This window comes from Mirounga angustirostris, unplaced genomic scaffold (genome assembly GCF_029215605.1).
Source record: "Mirounga angustirostris isolate CCGP_5_RB_7025 unplaced genomic scaffold, mMirAng1.0.hap1 SCAF_16, whole genome shotgun sequence".
Taxonomy (NCBI): domain Eukaryota; kingdom Metazoa; phylum Chordata; class Mammalia; order Carnivora; family Phocidae; genus Mirounga; species Mirounga angustirostris.
Genome location: NW_026991724.1, coordinates 16,567,977 through 16,593,526, shown reverse-complemented (window position 1 = coordinate 16,593,526; position 25,550 = coordinate 16,567,977). Strand labels below are relative to the sequence as shown.

General features: G+C 34.0%; 1 protein-coding gene across 9 annotated transcripts in view; it reads left to right on the top strand.

The window, feature by feature from the left end:
- Positions 1–25,550, top strand: part of NFAT5 (nuclear factor of activated T cells 5) — a 123,251-nt gene that overhangs the window by 62,582 nt on the left and 35,119 nt on the right. For 7 of the 9 annotated variants that reach the window (XM_064581531.1, XM_064581528.1, XM_064581527.1 and 4 more), the window contains 4 exons: positions 7,075–7,633; positions 13,435–13,627; positions 15,862–16,052; positions 18,305–18,477. In XM_064581531.1, coding sequence (XP_064437601.1) covers positions 7,075–7,633; positions 13,435–13,627; positions 15,862–16,052; positions 18,305–18,477 — 1,116 coding nt within the window. Of the gene's footprint in view, positions 1–1,661; positions 1,775–6,561; positions 6,624–7,074; positions 7,634–13,434; positions 13,628–15,861; positions 16,053–18,304; positions 18,478–25,550 lie in introns of all 9 variants that reach the window. The other 2 variants (XM_064581534.1, XM_045870049.3) reach the window with 2 other exon arrangements.

The window sequence follows — 25,550 nt, the reverse complement described above, 5'->3', positions numbered from 1 at the left end:
ATAGCATTGTTCAGAACTGTTTTTCTCTAAATCTTATCTAAGTCAATATAGTGATAATCTCTGTTTTTGTATTAATGTAATGTTCTCTTTCAAGTAGTAAAATAGTTGAATAGTTGTCTTTTTTTTTTTCTTCAGCCTGTACTTCTTGGGGTCTTTGACAATGTAATAAATATAGTTATTGGCTAGTGTAATTATCCCCTTTTATTTTTAATTGCTTTGAGGTAAAGGATTCTTTCTGGGCTTTAGTCCCTTCACCCAGTATTGACCAGTGATGCTATCCAGTAGTACTTAAATCACTGGATGTTAGAAAGCATCTTTCTTTTCCAACAGGAAAGGATTTAAAAACCAAATTGCATAATATATACCTAGTACATATTTTACACTATGCTTAGATACTTAGGATTGAATAAGACAAAAGATATGTTTAAAGCATTGCTATAAATGTCAGGACACTTACAAATTTTGTGAGCATTTTATTTTTCGGTTAACATTCTTTAATAAACATCCTGTGAATAGGGGCACCTGGGTGGCTCATTCGGTTAAGCATCTGACTCTTGATTTCGGCTCAGGTCATGATCTCAGGGTAGTGAGATTGAGCCCTGCATCAGGCTCTGTGCTGGGCATGGAGCCTGCTTAAGATTATCTCTCTCCCTTTCCCTCTTCCCCTCCCCGTACTCTGACAAGGTAAAAATAATTATTTTAGGAGAATTTAGATTAAAAATGGGAGAATAATTATTGTGTAGTATTAGAACCCTGATTGGCAATTTGATGGACTGGGGAAGAAAAAGGTGGTTTCCAATAAATCAGTAACAAGTCTTTCAGCTTCAGCAATAGTGCTAATAATTATTTTTTAAAATAGAGCCTTTAGGATCAACCGTTTTATGTACAATAGCATATCTAATTTAAAAGTGAAAATTGTTAACTTTTTTTGAGGGGTATGAGGACGTATGTGGAAGTTGGCCTGAGAAATGAAAAGATTCTTTTGCTGCTAAAATACAGAAATTTCTGGGGCGCTGGGTGGCTCAGTCAGTTAAGCAGCTCCCCGGGGCTCAGGTCATGATCCCAGGGTCCTGGAATTGAGCCCTGAGTAGGCCTCCCTGCTCAGCAGAGTCAGCTTCTTCCTCTGCCCCTCCACCCTGCTCATGCTCCTTGCACATCGATTGCTCTCTCTCCCTTTCTCTCTCCAATAAAATCTTGAAAAAAATAAAATAAAATACAGATATTTCTTTCTGCTTGCGTGTTTTGATCAGAGCGTATTCTCTTCTACTCTTTAAAGGAATTTGGGTAAAGGCACAACCTAAAAACACCTGAGAGAGGGCATTCTGGCTTATGGATTAGATTGCATTAGTATACAGAACACATTGGTGAATATGAGTTAACAAAAATTTTGGATACGAAATTTTTCCACATGCATTTATTTGGATGTTGATAATTTAATTTTTTTAAAGTTTGTTTTAAAACATTGCTTATTGTGGCATGTAAGCTTATGTTGGGTGGGAAAAGTACAAATGGAAATTGAAATTGTTAAACATGTAAATTAAATGATCAACCCTACAATTTTGTTTTTTGTTTTTGTTTTTGGTAAAGTAATCTGGATTGCTTATTTTATATGCTGGGATGCTAGTTGTTTTTTCTATTAATACACTTAACTTGCATTCTAGCTTCGCCATTCAGAGACAGGCATCGTGTGGTGGGTTGTGTGACAGTGTCTGTCAATAGTGAAGACAAATAGTGCCAGAGACACTTAACCCATCCAATCTCACCCAGGGTATAGGTCGGTCTCGTTTTCAGACTTCTTCATAAGTCTTTTTTTCTTTCTTTCTTTCTTCCTTCCTTCCTTTCTTTTTTTGTTTCTAAATAGTGGATTGATACTGATTGAAACTAAAAACTTTTTGTAAAGTTTTAAACTTTACATTAATACTATAAGAAGAAGAAGAAGAAAAGTAGAAAACGAAGGTTGGCATGTAAGGTGTTGACAAAGCAGGTTTGCAGCCACTTTGTGTGTTCTAGATTTTTCAGTCCCTTAGCAACATGAATGTTGGCCTTACAATTTTTTTCTCTCAATATCTTTCTTCTTTGATCTAAAATTATGTCCTTGTATCTGGTGACTTTTATCAGGCAAGATGTTTAGATTTGAAGTCATTGTTACCAGAAAGAAAATGAAATACTTAAAAAGGATAACTAAGTTTGAACAATAAGTATTTTAGACCAGAAATGTTTCCAAATATCTGGATTGTTTTTTAAGATTATTTTCTAAACAGTCAATGGTTTACTCCTTCTCCGTTCCACTATTGGTTCACTTAAGCACACTTGCAAAATTTTATGGCTTTTAATGACTTTGTTAGGAAGCTCAACTGATTTTGCCCTGATGTAGAAAAGTTATAAAATATATGTCCATATTTAAATACTAGGGATCACATATTTATCTTGGAAGCTCAGTTAAATGCCATTGCTGTCACATATTTTAAATTAGTGAAAGGTATTTGTTTCTTTTGAGGACTTTAAAGAATATTTCCAATTTCAAAGCTTTCCATAAAAAGTTTAGTTAGTTCCATATAAAGTGTTATCCTTTTTTTTTTTATGGTATTTTAAGCACTAAAATGATATGGTAATTAATTTCTGGTTCACAAAACTAGAACTATAATAGTTCTTAATTTTAAAATATAGTTTAAGCAAGGAGTATATAAAATCTACACAAGTGTCTGTATGTGGTAGCATTTAAAAGTCCATTTTCATCTTTCTCATCAAATTAATAATACTTAGAAATTCTGGGATATCTATGTAGGCATTATCTGCTATTCTCCTTATCCCAACTACTTTGAATATTCATAGTGAACCTTAATGATTCCATCAGTTCTTAAAAGCATATAATATACAACTTATATTCACCATCATTACTGGCATTTGGTCTAGTAATTGGCTACTGCTAATAATAGAATTATTAGACTTAGACATAGAACACTATAGATGTGATTCTTCCTTTCACTTACACATTTTAGAATTAATGTATTCTTTTAAAATTGTAAATTTTCATTAGTAAATGTAGAAACAGTTTTCCCTTTGTTTCACCATGCTCTCTAGTCACAAAAAAGTTTATGGAAAAATAAAATTCCTCTAGGTTCAAAGATAATTTTTCCATAAAAGAAAAAAATGAAAAATTTATTCATGTGTTACTTAGGTAAAAGAATAATTTTAAGAAAAAATTTTAAGAAAAACTGACAACTTTGCAAAGGATTGGTAAGGGATTTAAAAGAACAAATAAACTGATGAATCACAGACCTATACCCCTGAAATAAATAATACATTATATGTTAAGTAAATGAATTTGAATAAAAAATAAAAGAACAAATAAAATTATAAAGGTATAAAATAGAAATACATTACAACTATTCTGCTTAGAAAATAAAAGCAATTATTAAAAAAATTTTTTTGGAGATTTTGTACTTTTAATATGCAGCAGTGAAACATAGTCTATAAATTGAGAAAGAGACTCAAAACCAAAAAAGGGGGGAAGGGTAGTTAGCATATTTTGTTTATAACAATTTAAAAATAAAAAAGAATATATAGATGAGGCAGAATTACATTAGAATTTTAGTTCTGTAGAAAGTCAATTAAGCTGTTTCTTGATATTTAATTATATAGTGACTGAAAGGTCTTTGTAGATATTTTAAGTACATTTACAGTATTCCCAGTAATGTTCTTGAGTGCTTTTCTGGGACTGCTTGGGAATGAGAAATTTGTGTTTAGAAATCTAAAATGTTTTTGATATAATTTAATGTAGTTTTAATAGATAATATTAATGATTTTTTATTCTTATAAATTTATGGATTAATACGCAAGTAGATAATTTGGTTTATATATAGTTTCAAGAAAGAAAGTTTTTAGCACACTCTTTGTAGAAATAGCAAATAGTTACCTCTAAACTCGTAAGTTACTTCTAAACCCTTCCCTGTATCAGATAATGCTATTATAGTAAGATATGTTTTTGGGCCAATATATTGGCCAATATAACTTTAATATAATTCAACATAGTTCTCAAATATTGGCTTCCAATTAATCAATTTAATAAAAAACTTAAATTTTTACTACATGCAAGTTAGGTTTTGTTAGGTTTTGGGAGGGTCTAAGAAAGATCTTAGAAAGGGCCCATAGTTTTTATTCTACACTTCACCACCTCATTTGGCATTATTATTACACTTAGGTGATGTCTTGCTAACCAAAATGTAAAACATCTTTATGTGAAGGATTTTATACACCATTATCGTCATTATCAACGTAACGGTGATATTGTTGTAAAGAGTTTTATAGTTTTAAAAATTTGTCTTACTTGTTATAGTCTTAAAATGAATAGAATCTTTTGTAATTTAGGCTCAAACTGAGATAGGCTTTAAAAAGTAATAATATTTTTTAATTAAAGGATGCTTACTGCTGTCTTCTGACAGAGTTTATGTTTTCAGTTTCATAGTTTTGTGCTAATGAACTTTTTTATTTAATAAGTATATCCAGGAAACTGCAGGTAAAATATAAAAATTGTATGTTAGGTGTCCAGGGAAAATGTATAGAATATTTTAATTTATGTAGGGTATGAGATCACAGCTTGGCATACCTGTCCCAGAACAGACATTTATGTATGATTATATCAATTGGGTTTTATAACCATGATTGCTTTGATAAGATTTGCAAGATAAAATCATATATACCTTTAAGAGCAATGCTAGGCTATGTCTTGCATATTAAATTCATGAATATCACATAACTTGCTTTTTTGAGTTCATGATTACTTTTCACCAGTACTTTCCATCTGTCATGGACAGGGATCCCTGAGATGTTCATATTCTGCATTCTCATGTGCATGATACTTAGATTAAAAAAAGGTGGGTGGGGGAAAGCCGCTTCACAGAAATACACGTTCACAGCATTCATGCTGCATGTTTTGTGTGTTCCACTGCAAATCCTGCATGCTGCGTACTTTTATTTCTCTGAAGATGAAGAACATAGGCTTATACACACACACAAATTCAGTTTCATTTTTGCCAATAGTTGGAACAGATGGAGGAATGTTATATATAATACCTTCTCTATTTTAAAAATGATTTTTATAGTATTTTTCAAAAAAACAAGGAAAAAACTTGTTGTTTAAACCCAAAGTGGCTACAAATCAGCTCCTAAACTGTCACTGACATTAGCATCTAGATTTTGTAGTTTTTACAAATCTTTTTAAAATATTTATTTACTAAGAAAACATTGCATTAATGCATGATACGAAATTGATAAATTTTTCTTTAAATTGGAATGCAGTTTAAAGTGACTGAATTTTCCAATTTCAGCTACTGCATTTGACAAAGATACAAACTGGAAAATGGAACTGGTATCATCTAATTGCCCTAGGTTCTTTGACTCCTGGTAGTTGGGAAAAATATTTCCATGTGACATTATGTAGATCACATCATTAATGGCTAATATTAATTATTATGCTCTTCAGCCTTGACAGCAGTGAGAAATTACGGATCAATTTAGCTCTTTCAAATGACTTAAGTGTTCTGGTACATGTTTTTAATTTAAAAATAGATCTTTGGCACTTGGCTTTTGATTATCTGAACACTGGCATTCTTACACTCACTGTTTAGATTATAATTGATAAAAATATTGCAATTCCAATGACTGCACATCAGTTTTAAATTTTATCCTACTACTGTAACACAGTGGCACACTTGGCTATAGATAAAAACTGATTTTAGATTTAAACATATCTTTTAGCTCTCTGTCCCATGTTACCTATTCTTAGTTTTATGTGTGTATGACTATGAACCTTCCCATGTCTTATACAAGATCAAATGGTATTTCTAAAATTTTAAGAACTGACAACTTCCAACCTTAACATTATTAGTGTGCCTTTGAGGTTGTGCTGTAAAGGCTTAAAGTAGTATTTTTCAACAAGCTCTTCTGCCAGTTGCCACATGTTTTGAAAAGATCTACTTAAATCTTTCTTGCTAGGCATAATAAATAAATGGCTTTGTAAAAGACCTTTTTATAGAAACTAATTTTAGTGCTTCCCCAGCACTAGAATTTCTTGTTTAACTCTTTTCTGTTAGGCTTCAGTCAATAAAAGTTACTGTTACTTATATTAAGAAATTCCCTTAATGGTTAAAATCAAGCAGGCCCTTTAAAGAGAGGAAATCAATAGTGGTAAACAATTGCTGAGTGTGTAATCAAGTACTTTGTAAGAGAAATCCATCCAATAATCAGTCCTTACTCTACTTATTAATTCTCCCATAAAGGATGGATTTATTTATTTTAGAGATTATGGTTTTGAACTGCCATTTCCAACTTCTGGATACCCTTAGTGGTTAACTTCCTTATCTTCCACAGCCCAGCATATTCCAAATCAAACGTTTTTCACTTTTATTCTAGATTTTACAACAATCATAGTGACGGTACCAGTTCCATTTTGCCTCCAATTCAGTTGATTATATATTTTTCTATTTATTTCTCATTTTATAATTGATATCTGGAATAATCAGCAGCTCTTTTCTCATTTATTTTCTCATATTTTTATTCCAGGATTTGCCTCTGAAGCAGGGAGTGTCTGCATTAAAAATGACCTGTAGTTCTCTGCTTCATAGGTTAGAAACTTATTTTAATATTTTGTGGCTAAGCACAGTCCCACTTTTCAAATTCTATAATGGATTATTTAATTGGCATTGAATGTGGACCACAAGCATATATTTCATATTGGGGTTTTCTTTATTATTTTAAGTGATTAAAATTCAACAGAACATCCAGCTGAGGCAATAAAAGCTTTATTCTTGCTTTACAGCTTAAAACATTAAATTAGATTTTTAAAAATCTATCAATTATAGCACAAGTAAAATATCGCTATTTGGGCATTTTTTAAAATTGCATTTTTTTAGGCCTTGTATTGCTTGAAGCATTTATATTCTAAAACTTAACCAAATTCCAACTATTCATTTTGGGGAAAAACAATCAGTTCACGAATCACATTTTCAATGGGACTGCTAGCCAGCATAGGTGAAAATATGTATAGTGTATTTACTCTTAAATTGTACACCGCAGATGCTTCTTCAGCTCCCTCCTCTTCCTCCATGGGCGGTGCTTGCAGCTCCTTTACCACCTCTTCCAGCCCTACCATTTATTCTACCTCAGTCACCGACAGCAAGGCTATGCAAGTGGAGAGCTGCTCCTCAGCCTTGGGGGTAAGTAACAGAGGGGTAAGTGAAAAGCAGTTAACCAGTAACACAGTTCAGCAGCATCCATCAACACCGAAGAGGCACACAGTCTTGTACATCTCACCACCACCTGAGGACTTGCTGGATAACAGTCGGATGTCCTGCCAGGATGAGGGGTGTGGATTGGAATCAGAGCAGAGCTGCAGTATGTGGATGGAGGATTCCCCCTCCAACTTCAGTAACATGAGCACCAGTTCCTACAATGATAACACTGAGGTACCTCGTAAATCACGAAAACGAAATCCAAAGCAGAGGCCGGGGGTCAAACGACGAGATTGTGAAGAATCTAATATGGATATATTTGATGCCGACAGTGCCAAAGCACCTCACTATGTGCTTTCTCAGCTTACCACGGACAACAAAGGCAACTCAAAAGCAGGAAATGGGTTGGTATTCACATTTTTTAAAGTTCTATCACCATTGTGCAAACAAAACAAAAAATAAATAAATAAATCATTCCCCAGTTTTTGTAATTGCTCAATTCAAGTGTGCATATAAAGCAAAGATACTGATTTTATCATTGAGATGAAAATTCGAATTTAAAATTACCAAGTTTCACTAGAGAAAAACATTAATAGATTTTAGCAATAGGTATCTTATTATGGGTATGAGTAGTAGAAAATAATCTGTTTTGAAATAACTTAAATTTCACAAATGGATTTGTATTTTAAAAGGATTTAAAAATATTTTTACTCAGAGAAATAACTAGAGTGTAATGGCCGTAGTTAACTCAAAACATTTGAAAAGGGCTAGTTTGTATTCTTTCATGTTGTCTCCCCATATGGTTCAACCCATTTCCATTTCTATGAGGAATTTAGGCTTTTTTCTTTTGATGAAAACAAGAAAAAACTAAATTGATGGTTTGATTCTCATCATTTAGATTCATGTATTTATTTTAAGCTTTTTCTTTGATACATTGTGCTGATATTTTTAAAAAAATACATCACTAATTTTTTTCCTGTGAATCTGGGTTTATGTACTGGAATGGTGATAGGACAGGTCATGGTACATGTTTGAGTTTTCATTCATCTCTGCCAGTTCACAGCACTCACTATAAATATATCTGCATATAAATATATTTCAGTGGCCATAGTACACAATATTTATTGCTATAGTATAGAATACTATGACTTATTTTTAACTTCTTAATTCCTTTAGTACTTTTATTATATTTAATTGCTAGACTTTTTAAATTAGATTTTCCTATAGTACATTCAACATAATTTGATAAAATTTAACTCAGTGGATTTTGAGAGATTACTCTTCGGGAGGCAGCATATGGTCTTTAGTTGATCCAGAACCTCCTACAATTTCAGGTTGTTATAGAGAGTGATGGAGAAGCGATAGGTTGGTTTACTACTTGATGACATCATTTATATCTTTTAAGTCAAATCTGGTTGAGTATTGTAGAGAATATTTTTTAATGTACATTAAACTTGTTCTTAAATATTCTGTCAGTACATTTTTAAAGTAATAGCTACCATTTATCTACCATTTAAGTGTAATTATTCTATACTGTTTTCTTTTCTCCTCTCACTTAGAACTTCTTTGGGGTGATGTAGTTAAATAAAAGTAAACATTTAAATGTTTTTTCTTTTTAGAAAGTCCAGATTAGGAGATTATCTTAAAAAAAAAAAAAAAGATACACCCTTTCCTAAAATGTTGCCCTTAGCAGAGTCAATTCTAGAACATATTTGTACAACTAGTACCTGTAAAATAATGCTCTGAAACATACTTGCACAGATTTAAAAGGCTCATGTGTATCTGTCATTAAATACGGGTGTTTATTTGGGCTTCGAGGCAAAAAAAAAAAAATTTTTTTTTAAGTTCCAGAAGAGAGATTTTCATTTTTATATTGAAATAAATGTTAAAGATCCAAATGAACAAATAAAATTTTGACATAGGGTTAGTCAACACATATGATTTGCAGTTCCTATTAAAGAGATATCTTGACCTACATCTTTTCTGCTTCTGCTTTTGTATGATAGATAATATCTTAGAAATGATTTGAGGTTACCCAGGGAAAGTATAATAACATTTGTCAAGACAGAAATCTCTCATGAAATAATTCATGGAACAGAAACTCACCAAGCAGCAGAAGAAATGTCCAGCTTCTTAGGTAATGGAAAAATATTTGGCACTAGCAAATAGAAATGATGGAAGAAGTTTTCATTTTGAATTTATAAGAACTATATCAAGGAGAGGATAAAAGTTTATGTAAATATATAGAAAAATAGGCTTTTCAAAGCAGTTATTAAGAGGATCTCAAACTAATGTCCTATATTCTTCAACAAGAAAGGTTCTAGAAACATGAAAGAAATTTAGAAATCTTTTGAGGGATAAGGTATATATAGCCTTAGATCTAATGTGCCATATATTTACAATTTCTATAATGCTAAATTATAGGAAATATACTCTCAAATATGTTGTATACAGCAGTTTTATTGATCTTCAAGATGGCAATAGCATTTTTGTATAATTAAAATATTATATAAAAGTTAGAGTTTATTAAGAAAACAAAATCATTTGAAAAGGAACTACTTAGTATTTAAACATTCCTAGCTATGTCATTCTTAAATTCTTCAACTAAATGTCCTGAGAATCAGTAGCCCTATGTCTCTTCTAGATATTTATAGAAATTAAGACATGATGTCATCTGGATGTGAAACCCTTTTTAGGCATTTTGTAGTAGAAATTATTTTTTTGTGACATAGACAACCAAAAGGATGTGTAACACAAAGGAATTAGAATGTCATCTTAAGACTTCTGAAGAGTATGCCAAAACTGGATTTACCTTTTAGATGTCATTTAAAAGTAAAATCCCATACAATTAACTGCTACTTTCTGGTTTGTTCTTAAGCCATCATGCCTTAAAAATTAGTAATTTAATTGACTACTTTTCCAAGGATTAGTTGACATTTTCATTTTTTTACATGTTTAAAGATCTAAGTATATATATGTATTCCATCTTTACATTTAAGCTTTAGAGAATAAAGATAGTTTTGAGGGCTTTTAAAAGTATCCTTTCAGAAGTTGTTTAGTTACATGGACTATTCTTTTTTAAGACTATGTATACTTGTCAACTCAATTAGCAGCCTTCATCCCAAATGAAATATTTTGTTTTACTGAAATTGTAAAACTCGTATTCATCTGTTTATCCTCATAAATATTAGCTTGGCTAGCATAAGTGAATATAAAAACTGTATCTTGCCAAATTCATTGACATATGCTAAATTTTCCTTATATTTCAAACTAAGTGTTCCCTTTTCTTATTATAAAATTAATACATATTAATTACAAACATTTGGAAAAATAGAAGAAAACAAATAACCCATAATCTAGTCACTCAGTACAACTGCTTTTAGTATTTTGCTGTATTTTCTTTTCAGTGAATATTTGGGGGGTGTTTTTACATAGTTGCTGTAAGCGAATATTTTTGCTTTGGTTTTAAAATAAGTAAAAAATGATACCATTGTCGGTTTTCATAGATAAGAGCAAATGTATTGAGAGCACGTTGTATTGAAAGCAAATGTTTGAATTTCTGCCCAGAAAGATGAAAAGGAAAATAGGATTTGTTGCCCATTGTTCCAGTTTCAACTCTTTGATTCGTAGAATTTATTCTTCTAGGGCCTTTTAAATGAGTTACACAGGTAATCTTTAATTTACGTATGTCAAACTTACACGAATGGCATTCCTTGGCCAGTTAGGATCCAGTCTTTCTCATCTTACTATTAAAGTAGGTGCTCTTTTTTCTTCTTTCATTCTTTGTTCCTTTTTCCTATTTGCCTTCAACAAGGACTATTTTCTCAGCTCCTTCGGTTTTAGGAATTATGCAGGATTCAGGGAATATTAAGATGATGGAGCACAGTACTAGCCCTCAGAACTCTCCCACTTAACTTGTCAGTCTTCACCCATTCCTTTGCATTCCTTCTTTTCTCCATTCTTCTGTCCCTTTCCTAGCCATGAGGTTCACTCCAGTCCCTGGTTCCATTGAGAATACAATATTTGCTCTTTTTTTTTTTTTTTTTAAGATTTTATTTATTTATTTTGACAGAGAGAGACACAGCGAAAAAGGGAACCCAAGCAGGGGGAGTGGGAGAGGGAGAAGCAGGCTTCCCATGGAGGAGGGAGCCCGATGCGGGGCTCGATCCCAGGACCCCTGGGATCATGACCTGAGCCGAAGGCAGACGCTTAATGACTGAGTCACCCAGGCGCCCCAATATTTCCTCTTTTTGTTATTGGTAATAGAGGCAACAACTTGGTTAGAGATGGAGGGTTAAACCTTAGGGCCATTTTTAAGGCTTCTTAGCCACCATTGTTCTTCTTTGAATTCATAATGTTCCTCTTGGGACCTGTTTGCTTTTGGAGATTTTTGTCCACAGTCATCTCTTGGCTCCTGTATTTTCAGTGTGAGTCATACAGAAAGCAATATAGGCCATGACATTTTATTTTATTTTTAAGATTTATCTATTCATTTGAGGGGGGAGGGGCAGAGGGAGATAGAATCTCAAGCAGACTCCCCTCTGAGCACAGAGCCCCATGCAGGGCTGATCTCACGAACCTGAGATTATGACCTGAGCCAAAACCAAGAGTCCAACCTTAATTGACTGAGCTACCCAGGATCCCCTCTGACTCTATTTTAAAATGTACATGGGTAGGGGTGCCTGGGTGGCTCAGTCACTTAAGCGTCTGCTTTTGGCCCAGGTCATCATTCCAAGGTCCTGGGATCGAGACCTGTCTCGGGCTCCCTGCTCCTCTCAGCCAGGAGTCTGCTTCTCTCTCTCTCCCTCTGTCCCTCCCACTGCTCATGCTCTCTCTCTCTCTGTGTCTCACTCACTTTCTCTCAAATGAATAACATCTTTTAAAAAAATGGACATGGATAATTTTATTTTTTTTAATTTTTTAAAAAGATTGTTTATTTGACAGAGAGAGAGATAGAGAGGGAACACAAGCAAGGGGAATGGGAGAGGGAGAAGCGGGCTTCCCACTGAGCAGAGAGCCCGATATGGGGCTTGATCCCAGGACCCTGGGATCATGACCTGAGCTGAAGGCAGACACTTAAAAACTGAGCCACCCAGGCACCCCATACATGGATAATTTTAAATCTATTTTAAAACTAATAGTATTGTTTTGTATTTGTCACATTTGCAATGCTTCAGATTAAATGTATTGACCTAAAGTTCTAACCACCATTTGAAGTATTTTTCTTTGAACATACATTCCACATAGCAAATGCATGATAAACAAATATTAGAAATACAAATTTTAAAAATAAAAAAAATTTAAAGAAATACAATTAAAAAATAGATTTCCTGGGTGCCTGGGTGGCTTAGTCGTTAAGCGTCTGCCTTCAGCTCAGGTCATGATCCCGGAGTCCTGGGATCGAGCCCTGCGTCAGGCTCTCTGCTCCGCGGAAAGCCTGCTTCTCCCCCTCCCACTCCCCCTGCTTGTGTTCCCTCTCTTGCTGTGTCTTTCTCTGTCAAATAAATGACTAAAATCTTAAAAAAAAAAAAAATTTTGATTTCCTATCTGTAAAGCCCAGCTTATAAAGATTTTATATGCTAAGGTCTTTAATTATTTAATCACAAATAAAAATACTCTGAAAAATTACACTTCTAAGAAAGATTTTTAGAGTAAATCTAATTTCCCAATAAAAATTGGATCACTGATTTTATTATAATTTTTTCAGAAAAATTATCCTGAGAAAGATATCCAAAAGAATATGTATGCTACATGTACTTTTAATTGTTTTATTAAGGCCTTTTGTTTATTTATTTATTTATTTTTGCTACTCCCACTTTTCTTTTGCTTTGCAAGTCTGATTAGAAGATAATGATAGTTAATCTTGTAGCTTTAAAATTTGTTTTGACTGAAGAACAATGTGAAAGGTTATAATGACATCAGCTATTCTCTTACCTGTTATTCCTGGCTTATTACGTTCAGTCTTCCTCCCCTCCTCCTACCACACATATGCATTTTTTGTTTTTGCACTGTATAGTTAAATTTTACTACAAAATTTTGAGATAGTTTGCTTATGGAATGTATCTTCCCTTAGGCTATATATTGTCAGTAAGATAATCAGTTGTTTTTAATGTACTGCCTATACTGTTTCTTCCTTTATCTTAGATGACTTTTGTAGAAAAAACTCTTTTTGATACTTTTTCCACGTTGTGCTTTGACTTCTCAGAACATTGGAAAACCAAAAAGGAAGTGGAGTAAAGAAGAGCCCTATGTTGTGTGGACAGTATCCTGTTAAAAGTGAGGGAAAGGAGTTGAAGATAGTTGTACAGCCTGAGACCCAGCATAGAGCTCGGTACCTGACTGAGGGTAGCCGTGGCTCAGTAAAGGATAGAACACAGCAAGGCTTTCCTACAGTAAAGGTACTGATTTTATTTAGCAATATACAAAGAATTTCTCCAGTTTTGTTTTTATTTTATTTTTTTAAAGATTTTATTTATTTATTTATTTGAGAGAAAGAGAGAGAGAGAAACAGCATGAGAGGGGAGAGGGTCAGAGGGAGAAGCAGGCTCCCCGCCGACCCGGGAGCCCGATGCGGGACTCGATCCCAGGACTCCGGGACCATGACCCGAGCCTAAGGCAGTCGCTCAACCAACTGAGCCACCCAGGTGCCTCCAGTTTTGTTTTTAACCAGCAAAAGCTGCCTACAATAGAATGGTAGAATTGCTAGGTGTATATAATGGAAATTAAAGCAAAACTGAATCCTAAGCCCGATATTGTTACTTTGATGTCATTTGAATTTTAGCTTAGATGAAAGAGGAGGTGAGAATGTATTCTGATAAATATCTGGAAATCATGAATTATGTTCTCCTTACATTTGATATAGGCAGCAACTGTATTTATTTCTTCCCAAACTTAATATTTAAGAAGAAATTTTAAAGTGAATTAAAAAAATATTATAGAAATTACTATGAACTTGGAAAATAAGGTTTTTGAGATGGCCAAAGAAATCAGGACTGTTCATCTCAGAAAAGAATGGATTGATAAATAATTTAAGTCTTCAGTTTAAGAAATAGGATATCAATTGAATCTTCATCTTTTCATAATTTAGACTAAATGAAAAAAGGGGGCTTAAATTTCAGTACCTGGGAAACTTTGTTACAAAGAATATTTCTCTTTGAAGACAAACCAAAAAAGAGTTGGGTTGGGGGTATTTAATAAGTGTTTCTGCCCCTTATAAAACATCAAACAGGGAGGAATTTTGGCTAGTCACATGGTAAATTCTTGTTAAATACAGTTTGTGAAAATGTGTTAGTTGAGTAGTATTCAATTGGACTGCCTTTCATTTTAAATTTTAATGAAATAATGGTAGAATCTTGGAATCAGGAAACCTATCCGTGGCTATTTATAAGGTTGGTTAATAGTCAACAACATCATTCCTTATCCCTCTGCTACTCATAACACCAACCCATCCTCAATCCCCCAAACTCAGGACAAATAATAGGTAAATAAGAAATTTCAGTTTTGCTTTTTGTAAATATTTGTCTAACCGTACATGTTGATAGTTTGGTCAGTATTTTTAACCCAATTGCTCTAACTTTAAGTTATGCTTTGTTTAAATACTCTTTGGCCAGAAGTATTATTAGATTGTCTAACTATGATAGGGAGTGAATTGACTGACCTCAGAAGTTTATTTATTCATTCATTCAACAAATATGCACCCCTTTAAGTGCCAGACACTGTTCTAGGTACTGCTAATGGTTTCAGTAGATTGTTTATTTATCTGCTTATTTCCCTCATTTTGATACTTTTTCACAGATGTAGCTATACTGGGTTAGAAAAGATGTATGAATTTTTTAAAGCCCTTTGGTATACATTGTACAAGTTATTTTGTGATTTTATGCATTCTATATTAGCAGCTTCAGGGTTTATCTGTAAACCTGAACAAAAATCTGCGTTGGAAACATTTGTTCCCAAATGCTGTTTTAAATATTTATTTTTTCTTCAGCATACAAATTATAACTTACGAAGGCTTGTTAGAGACCTGTAAGGACCCATAGATCCTGGTCTGAAATACCAGTTTTCAAACCATGTTTTGGCCCAGGATTTCATGATGTTGTGTGTGTGTGTGTGTATATCTAGTCTATGCAAATGAGCTCCATTTCCCTTTTATTTATATAGGTGCCCTTCACTTTCCTATTTAAATAGCTTTAAAAGAGTAAAAAATTCACTATGTGTATTCATTTGATGATGATGATAATGATGCCACTAACACCATTTAGTGAATTTTCCATTAGTGGTGGTGGTAGATTTTGAACAACCCACATGCTTTGGCAGTCCATAAATTTATAAATACCTAAAGGACTGTGTATTCATTTGCATCTGGTTGTACAAATTAATTATAAATGGTAATTTATCATTAAACATAAAATTTTAATCAAAGTGTGATTATTACAGAATTAAAACATTTCGTACAGAAACTTAGCCATTTCTCCTTTTTATGAAAATATTGTACTTTTGTTTTTCTTGAGGATTTAAATGATTTCTTTATTGTTATCCAGTTATAAATATAGGACTTGGTCTTAAGTGTTTGATTTGACAATCAGATTATTTGAAAGGCTAATTAGTGTTTATGTTCCATGTTATCTCACTCCAGCTGGAAGGCCATAATGAGCCAGTAGTCCTGCAAGTGTTTGTGGGTAATGACTCTGGTCGAGTGAAACCACATGGATTTTATCAGGCCTGCAGGGTAACTGGGCGAAATACAACTCCCTGTAAAGAAGTGGACATTGAAGGCACTACCGTTATAGAAGTTGGTCTTGATCCAAGCAACAACATGACACTGGCGTAAGTACTTAGTATAAAAAATTTTTCAGTATACATTGCACTTTTGCAGTGGGCTCAAAAAAATTTTGGTTTCTAATGTAAAAAAAGAAGATTTTGAGTATTTTATTTAAATGTTTTAAACATTACAAATACAAAAATAGATTATTGCAGAATGGTATAATGGGTTAAAATGAACTGTTTTGCCCTTTGCCATGGAATTCCCATGATGAAAGGCAAGGAAATAAAAGCCAAGTGGAATGCTGGGTTTTTTGAAAATAATATGGATTTACTTGTTGGAATTAATAAAAGTAATGTTAAAAAATAAAAATTACAAACAATTTGATTTGCTCTCCTAAATTCTCCTTTTCTTTTTTTTTTTTTCTAAATTCTGCTTTCTTAGTGTTTGCATTAGAAACTCTTTGACGGAGACCATTCATGGTACCTTGACCCATTTTAATGTGAAAAAGCATATTGTTGTTCTAAATTCACCTTCTGTTTCTATTTTCCTATATTAAAAAAAAGTATGTTCTGGGACTATGTTTTTTTCATCTTATGCATTTTCAGTGCCTAAAATATATTAGAAGTATTAATGATTTAAATTTAGAATGTTTTCCCTTAAGCCTTTTGTTAAGGTCCTTTAATCCTAAAGTTAAACCATAACAGCAGCAAACATATTGAAAAGGGATAGACTTATGTTGCAATTATTTATATTGGATAGCTAATGACATTTCTCTATTTAGTTTTGAGTTTCCTTTTGAAAGCCGTTTTGAATAGGTTAGTAAGAGGTTAATTAGAAGGGGAAATTTTGAAAAATATTTAGTAAAGACTTGTTTTTTAACTTTTGAAAATTATAAAAATAAATGTATATAGTGGAAGAAAGAAAAGAGTTACTGATTATAAAAATAGTGCTTATTCATTATAAGTTGAAAATACAGAACAATGAAAAATAATAAAGAAAAATGAATAATAATAATAAAAAACTAAAAACATACCTCTCAAAAGCCAACTTCCCAGAAATAACCGCTATTTTTTTTTGAGAGAGAGAAAAATAGTGAGTGAGAGAGAGAGCACACAAGCTGGAGGAGAGGCTGCGGGAGAAGGAGAAGTAGGCTTCACTCTGAGCAGAGAGACCCATGCGGGGCTCGATCCTAGGGTCCTGGGATCATGACCTGAGCTGAAGGCAGATGCTTAACCAATTAGCCATCCAGGAGCCCAATAACCACTATTTTGATACATATTTTTCCATCCTTTTTTTCTGGTAACATTGAAATAATACTGTACCCACTGTTTTGTAACCTTGCTTTCACTTACCATCAGCATTTTCCTTATAGTAAATCTTATTTTATAGCATATATTTTAATGGCTATATAGTGTTCCATTCTTTTGGAGACAGTTCTTAGTTCTGTTTTGTTTTGTTTTTTAAGTAAAATTCATTCCTTCTATTTTAATATATGAATTAGCTGCAAAAATAGAGGATACATTTATTTTTTTAAAAATGGCAGTTGGGGTGCCTAACTGGCTCTTGATCTCAGCGTTGTGAGTTTGAACCCAACATTGGGTAGAGAGCATACTTTTAAAAAAATAAAATAAGGGGCGCCTGGGTGGCTCAGCCCATTAAGTGTCTGCCTTCGGCTCAGGTCATGATCTCAGGGTCCAGGGATTGAGCCCTGCATTGGGCTTCCTGCTCAGTGGGGAGTCTGCTTCTCCCTCTACCTCTACCTCTCCCCTGCTCATTCTCTCTCTCTCTCCAATAAATAAAATCTTTAAAAGAAAATAAAACAGAAAAAATAAACTAAAATTTAAAAATGTCAAAAGTATCTCCTGGAAACCATTACTTATGTTCAGATTTTGAAATAGTGATTTTACTTTACTATTTTTTCCACTATTATTATAAATGAAAAATTGACAAGATTAAGAATTATGAATATTCAGAATTCACCCTTCTGTACTTTTTGAATTTTGAACCTTATGATTGTATTACATTTTCAAAAAATTAATAATTAGCAAAAAAAAATTTTTAAAGAAACTTATTTGGGGCACCTGGGTGGCTCAATCAGTTAAGCCTACAACTCTTGATTTCAGCTCAGGTCCTGATCTCAGGGATGTAAGGTCGAGCCCCTGTCAGACTCCACACTGCACATGAAACTTGCTTAAGAAGATTCTCTCTTTCTCCCTCTGCCCCTCCCCCCCCAAAAGAGACTTATTTGGTTAAGAATATTGTACTATTTATACAACAGAAAATATCAGTTAATGTCTTTTTTTGTGTGTGTTAGGGTGGACTGCGTAGGGATATTGAAATTGAGGAATGCTGATGTTGAAGCCAGAATAGGAATTGCTGGTTCCAAGAAAAAAAGCACTCGTGCCAGATTGGTTTTTAGAGTTAATATCACAAGGAAAGATGGCTCCACTTTGACACTGCAGACACCCTCTTCTCCGATTTTATGTAGTAAGTAAGAAAATATATATTGGATTTTTTTCCTTTTCTGTTAATTTGCAGATATCCCTAAATTTCAGATGTATCATATGCTCTAGCTTGTGATCTTGCAAAACTTGAAACATTTTAAAAAGCTGTAGTCAAATTTTCTAGACTAAAAGGTGGATAATATCAAATAATTTTCTAAAGATGTATAGCATTTTGTAGTTCCCTATTATCATCACATACTAATTTTAAAAGTAATTTGAGGGGGCGCCTGGCTGGCTCAGTTGCTAGAGAATGCTACTCTTGATCTCAGGGTCGTGAATTCAAGCCCCCCACAGTGGGCGTGGAGCCTACTTAAAAATTTCTTTTTAATTTTGGAAAAAGTACTTTAGGGACACCTGGGTGGCACAGTTGGTTAAGCTTCCAACTCTTGATAATCAGCTCAGGTCTTGATCCTCAGGGTCATGAGTTCAAGCCCCACTGTTGGGCTCCATGCTTAAAAAAAAAAAGAAAATGTACTCTGAATGGTTTACCTGAAGTAAATTGGAAAGCCAAAGGATTTTTTTGCTGCATCTTTGTTGTGTGATAAATTGCTGTGATCCTAAGTCTATTTTCTATTAGAACAGAAGAAACACTAAGGTAAGCAGAACTTTGTAAATATACAGGTGTTGGACTTCTGATTACAAATTATGCCATTAAATTATAGTGTTGGGAAGTGGGAAATGAAATTCTTATTTTGCTAATCTTGGCATAGAAAGTAAATGTGTGTGTGTGTGTGTTTAGATTCAATCATGTTGTTGTATGTGTCTCAACATATATTCTGCTTTCCCTGTATTACAAGTAATAAATAGGAAAATTTTTTCCTTTATATGTCACTTAAGAAGATTTTCATTGAGTGTAATTTTCTTTGGCATTGTGTTTTTGTAATTTGTACCTGAATTCAGAAGAGCAAAAGAGACTCAGTTCTATTCAGTTGAATTTCCTTTGGGTTGTTTTCTGTATTATGACCTTGCTACCCCTACAGAACCTTTGTTGTTGTATTTTAGTTTTGTCAAATTGTTCATCCTTTGTAAATCTTATTTTTCCCTTTCTTTTAATTCATCTTCGAAATGATTATGTAGCCATACTCTAGCTTAGCAAATGCTCTAATTTTTTTTTAAGTACTAAAATATCTTTCTGATGTCAAGAGAGCTCAATTGGATTTCTCTGTTTTTCATTATTATGACAAATTTGTGTTGATACTAGTATTTCCTTGGGCTATTTCTGGATGATGTGCAATTACAAATAGACTGCTTTTACAAATCATAAATTCCATGTCCATTCTATTGCATTTTAGATAGGGACAAAATAAACAATCTGTAGATGGTTTATTGAGTTTTAAAGCTTTTCTAATTGAGGTGCTCCAATTCTGGATTTACTATAATTCACAATATGTCCCAACTTGACTCTTAAAGGATGGATTTCCAATTTTAATGATGTATTTGCAGTTCTTTTTTTAAGTGATCTAATACTTTGAGCATGACCATAGCCACTCTCTGAAGGCCAGAGCCAGGAGGTGCTAGATAATTGAGATCATACTGCTTCGGCAGAGACTGCGAATTGGTTGCCAGCTTTAATTATTTGTTCTTTCTTTCATTAGTGTGTTCAATCATTTCTTCATTTTCTTTTTCATTAAGTTATTATTAAAGTATAAATATAACTGGCTAAAGATGGTAGAAAATACAAAAGAACTGGAAAACATAATTTTCTGAAATTTTTCATCTGTAATTATTATCATTTGTTAATTATCACTCTTAATGATAATATTGTCCACATTGCAAAAAAGTGTATCTCTCTGGGAGGTGATGTGTGGGGTAGATTTGATGGCCCTAAGAAGCAATGGAAAGGATATATGGCCAATGATAAAAGTTAACATGCTTTGAACTCTGACTATATGCCAGGGATTTTGTTAAACACTGTAAGTATTGTATCATTTAGTCCTCTCTTTTACCTTATATGGATTCCATTCTACAGTTGATGAAACGGAGACTTAGAGTTATTTACTCCCTCAAGGTCACATAGCTAGTAAATAGTAAGACTAGGATTCAGAGCCTCTGCTTTTAGCCACTATGCTATATTGTCATTATAATCACTTAAAGTTGCAGTGCTGAAACCAAGTTTAAACAATTCATTTCATCCTAGCCAAAGCCTCTGGGTGGTTAGGACTATGGTTACAGAAAGAGATTGTTAGTGAACTGTTTCCTCTACCTAGGAGATTTATTTGTGTAATTTAGACTTTTTATGAATTGAGAAAATAGATCTCTGTTCATACTGGAGGATTTTACTTGAATACCTGTATTGTCCCTTCCATTTCCTTTTGTAGAAGTCATTTATTATGGAGGTGTAGGTTACTTATTTTTATTCCTTTAGTTGACTATTTGTCACTTTTCATCTGCTTAGAGAAACTGGATTAGATAAACATGATCAGTACTTTCTTTGAAAGAAAGGGTTACCAAAAACGATGTGGTCTTGCCATTTGTGACAACATAGGTGAATCTACAGGGTTTTATACTAAGTGAAACAAGTCAGAGAAAGACAAATACTGTATGGATTTCACTTATATGTAGCATCTAAAAAAAAACAAATGTGAATAAACAAAAAGTAGAATAAGACCTATAAATACAGAGAACAAACTGATGGTACCCAGGTTGCTGGGGGATGAGCAAAATGGGTGAAGGGGAGTGGAAGATACAAGCTTCCAGTTATGGAAGGAGAGAGAATAAAAGGTGCAATATAGGGAATATAGTCAGTGGTATTGTAATAGCATGGTGACAGATGGTAGCTATACTCCTGGTGAGCATAGCATAAGGTATAGAGTTGTTGAATCACTATATTGTACACCTGTAACTAATGTAACATTGTATGTATGTCAATTATACTCAAAAAAATTATTTTTGAGGGCGCCTGAGTGGCTCAGTAGTTGAGCGTCTGCCTTCGGCTCAGGTCATGATCCCAGGGTCCTGGGATCAAGCCCCACATCAGGCTCCCTGCTCAGCGGGAAGCCTGCTTCTCCCTCTCCCACTGCCTCTGCTTGTGTTCCCTCTTTCGCTGTGTCTCTCTCTGTCAAATAAATAAATAAAATCTTTAAAAAAAAATTATTTTTGAAAGAATAAAAAAATAAAGGGGTACCTTGACAGTAATAGTTCCCATACTTCTTTTAATTTGCAAATAAGTTTACATGATAGTTTTCATAGTTCTTTCTTTTTTTTTTTTTTAAGATTTTTTATTTATTTATTTGTCAGAGAGAGCACAAGCAGTTGGAGTAGCAGGTAGAGGGAGAGGGAGAAGCAGGCTCCCTGCTGAGCAAGGAGCCCAATGCAGGGCTCCATCCCAGGACCCTGGGATCATGACCTGAGCCAAGGGCAGTTGCTTAACCAACTGAGCCACCTAGGCGTCCCTTTATTTCTTATTAATGTTATTTTCATGGACTTTCATACAAACAGGTTTTTTTCCTTTAAAAAAAAACTAGCTTAAAATATTTCTAATAGTAATTTCTATGAATATCAATTACATCTAATCCTTTAGGCAAGAATCTAAGCTTCCGTTTTTAAAAATATTTATTTAAGTAATTTCTACCCCTCAACTTCGGGCTTAAAGTTATGACCCTGAGATCAAGAGTCGCATGCTCTTCTCCCTGAGCCAGCCAACCACCCCTAAGCCTCCTGATCTGTACACTGCTAGTGGATCAGTGATTTGATTTTTTGAAAACCTGTCATTGTATGTAATGAATGTCATCATTCTTTGTTCAGAATATAATTTTAATTTGATCTTCATGGGTTTGCATTAAATATACTACCTAGCAGTCTATAGATTGATCAATCTTTTTTTGTTTAACTGACAACAAAATGAAATCTTTTAAAATTTTTATTACTTTTTAGGGGCACCTGGGTGGCTCAGTCGTTAAGCATCTGCCTTCGGCTCAGGTCATGATCCCAGGGTCCTGGGATCGAGCCCCACATTGGGCTCCCTGCTCAGCGGGAAGCCTGCTTCTCCCTCTCCCACTCCCCCTGCTTGTGTTCCCTTTCTCTCTGGTCTCTGTCTGTCGGATAAATAAATAAAATCTTTTTTAAAAAAATGTATTACTTTGGGGTGCCTGGGTGGCTCAGTTGGTTAAGTGACTGCCTTCGGCTCAGGTCATGATCCTGGAGTCCCAGGATCGAGTCCCACATCGGGCTCCCTGCTCGGCAGGGAGTCTGCTTCTCCCTCTGACCCTCTTCCCTCTCATGCTCTCTGTCTCTCATTCTCTCTCTCGCAAATAAAAAATCTTAAAAAAAAGAAATTTTATTACTTTTTAATTACTTTTGTTTAAATATTAAACTAGATGTACAGGAAAAGGCATTAACTTCAATATTACTTTCCATAGTATTATTTTATCTCTGTCTTATACTCTGTGGTTTATAAAGTGCTTTCATGTATGCTGAGGTCTTAGGAAGTTAATAAATAAATGTTTCCTTTGTAATTGGAGTTAGACACATAGGAGTTAGAGAAATTGAGATGATAATGCCAACTTGACTACTGATAAAACTGTTCAAAAGAGGACTTTTTCATCCCAGAGTAGGATACATCTATCCACCCAGTCAGAGCAGCCTTCTACAATTGCAGGCCTCTTATCAACAGGCACAAACCATCTAAAACGTATGCTTTGTGCATGTAGGCAGTTGCAGAAGAGGGAGGAAAGAAGACTGGACTAATCATGCCCAACCCCTGGTTCCAAATCCTCTGTAGTTAAGTCATTCCTCCACTCTAGTGAGTATTAATCGAATGGAGTTTCCTATTAATAGTAGTACTACATTATCCCATTTGATCTTGACAATAAGTCTGTTATTAATAAAGTAGAAATGGGGGCGCCTGGGTGGCTCAGTTGGTTAAGCGACTGCCTTCGGCTCAGGTCATGATCCCGGAGTCCTGGGATCGAGTCCCACATCGGGCTCCCGGCTCAGCGGGGAGCCTGCTTCTCCCTCTGACCCTATCCCCTCTCATGCTGTTTCTCTCTCTCTCTCTCAAATAAATAAATAAAAATAAAATCTTTAAAAAAAAAAAAAATAAAGTAGAAATGATTGGTTTCACTTTAATAGAATAGGGACAAACTGTTGAGAGTAGGAAATGATAGATAAGAGATAATCTGATTTTTTTGTTCATTGTTTTGAGCTGATATCTACTATAAAATATAGGAAAGAGTTAATTTTTATCAACTTTAATAGTGGATATACTTTTTAAGTTGTATAGCTTATAATTAGGGTTTTGGCATATAGGCATCTAATTATCTTAAATTCACATACAATTAGGTTCATGCTTTCTGTCCTATAATAGCTTCTTTTTTTCTTTTATAATAGTTTACTGAGATATAATTTGCAAACCATGCAATTAAGCCTTTTAACGTGTACAGTTTTATCATATTCACAAAATTGTATGACCATCACCGTTATCTAATTTTAGAACATTTTTATTGCTACCAAAAAAGGAAACCCTGTACCTCTTAGCAGTCACTCTCCATTCCCCCGTTATCCGCGAGCCTGGAAACCACTATTCTATTTTCTGTCTCTATGCATTTGCCTATTCTGGACATTTCATATAAATGAGATCATACAATAGGGGCACCTGGGTGGCTCAGTTGGTTGAGCGGCTGCCTTCGGCTCAGGTCATGATCTCAGGGTCCTGGTCTCCCTGCTCAGTAGGGAGTCTGCTTCTCCCTCTCCCTCTTCCCCTCCCTCCCTCTATCTCTCCCTCTCTAAATATATATGTGTATATATATATATATATATATATATATATATATATATATATATATATACACACATACACTGAAGAAGTGGTAAGATTTGAAGTTAGTAGAGCTAGGAAGATCTGTTTTATAGGAACTTGTGTTGAGCTAAAGAATTTGAATTTAAAAAAAAAAAAAAAAGAATTTGAATTTTAACCTGACCACTTTAGGAAGCGTGAGGCTTGCACTTAGGCTTTAGAGTGTGGGGATATGAGGGAGGAGGAAAAGTAAACATATAAATAATACACAGTGAAACAAAGGGCCCAAAAAATATTTTTATTTAAAAAATTTTAAATAAGAATGTTTGTTCCATTATGGGTTCCTGGTTTATGTTTATTTCCATGAGTATAACCTTTATGACAGGTTTGAGTAATTGGAATAGAAAGAGAGGTAAAAAGGAAATAGGTTAGTAAGAAGGGTTAGAATTGGAATGGGAGGTAGAAGGAAACAGGAAGATGAGAGGGTGGTAGAAGAGGAAGAGGGACCAAAAGGTGATAGAGGTGGAAGGGAGGAGAGGAAACAGACATTTGATCTTCCAACTAGAGACACTCAGTGGAAAGAAGGCCTATTGCCGGAATTCATGTTGTGCTTTATGACATTGAAAAAGAAGGTCTGCTTTTACTTGCTGGTTTAGCAGTGACCATTGGATCCATTATCTGTTTTTGTTTGTTTGTTTTTAAGGGGATGGAAGAATTATCCCCTTTTATATTCTTGACCTATTTCTATTTCTCCAGACAATACAGGTATACATGTTTTTTGTTTTGTTTTGTTTTGGTATATTGTATATATTATTTGGTGATACTATATCAAATTAAGAATATCAATTTTCATACTTTTTTAGTATCTACCCTCCTATGCTAATTTTTTAAATATAACAAAATTAATTATAGCTTTCTTCACAATAATGTATATTGGATTAAATCTGACTGAATTTAACAAGTTTCTACTTCCCTTATTTCTCTCTATCCCACAACTTCAGGAAAAGGATAATATCATTGAATAAACTTCCCTTCTCTTCACAGACATTATTAAAAAGCTTTACTAATGGGGCACCTGGGTGGCTCAGTCGTTAAGCGTCTGCCTTCGGCTCGGGTCGTGATCCCAGGGTCCTGGGATTGAGCCCCGCATCAGGCTCCCTGCTCAGCGGGAAGCCTGCTTCTCCCTCTCCCACTCCCCCTGCTTGTGTTCCCTCTCTCACTGTGTCTCTCTCTGTCAAATAAATAAATAAAATCTTAAAAAAAAAAAAGCTTTACTAATTCTTTTGGCATGCTGTTATTTTTCAGTATTCAGATATTCATTA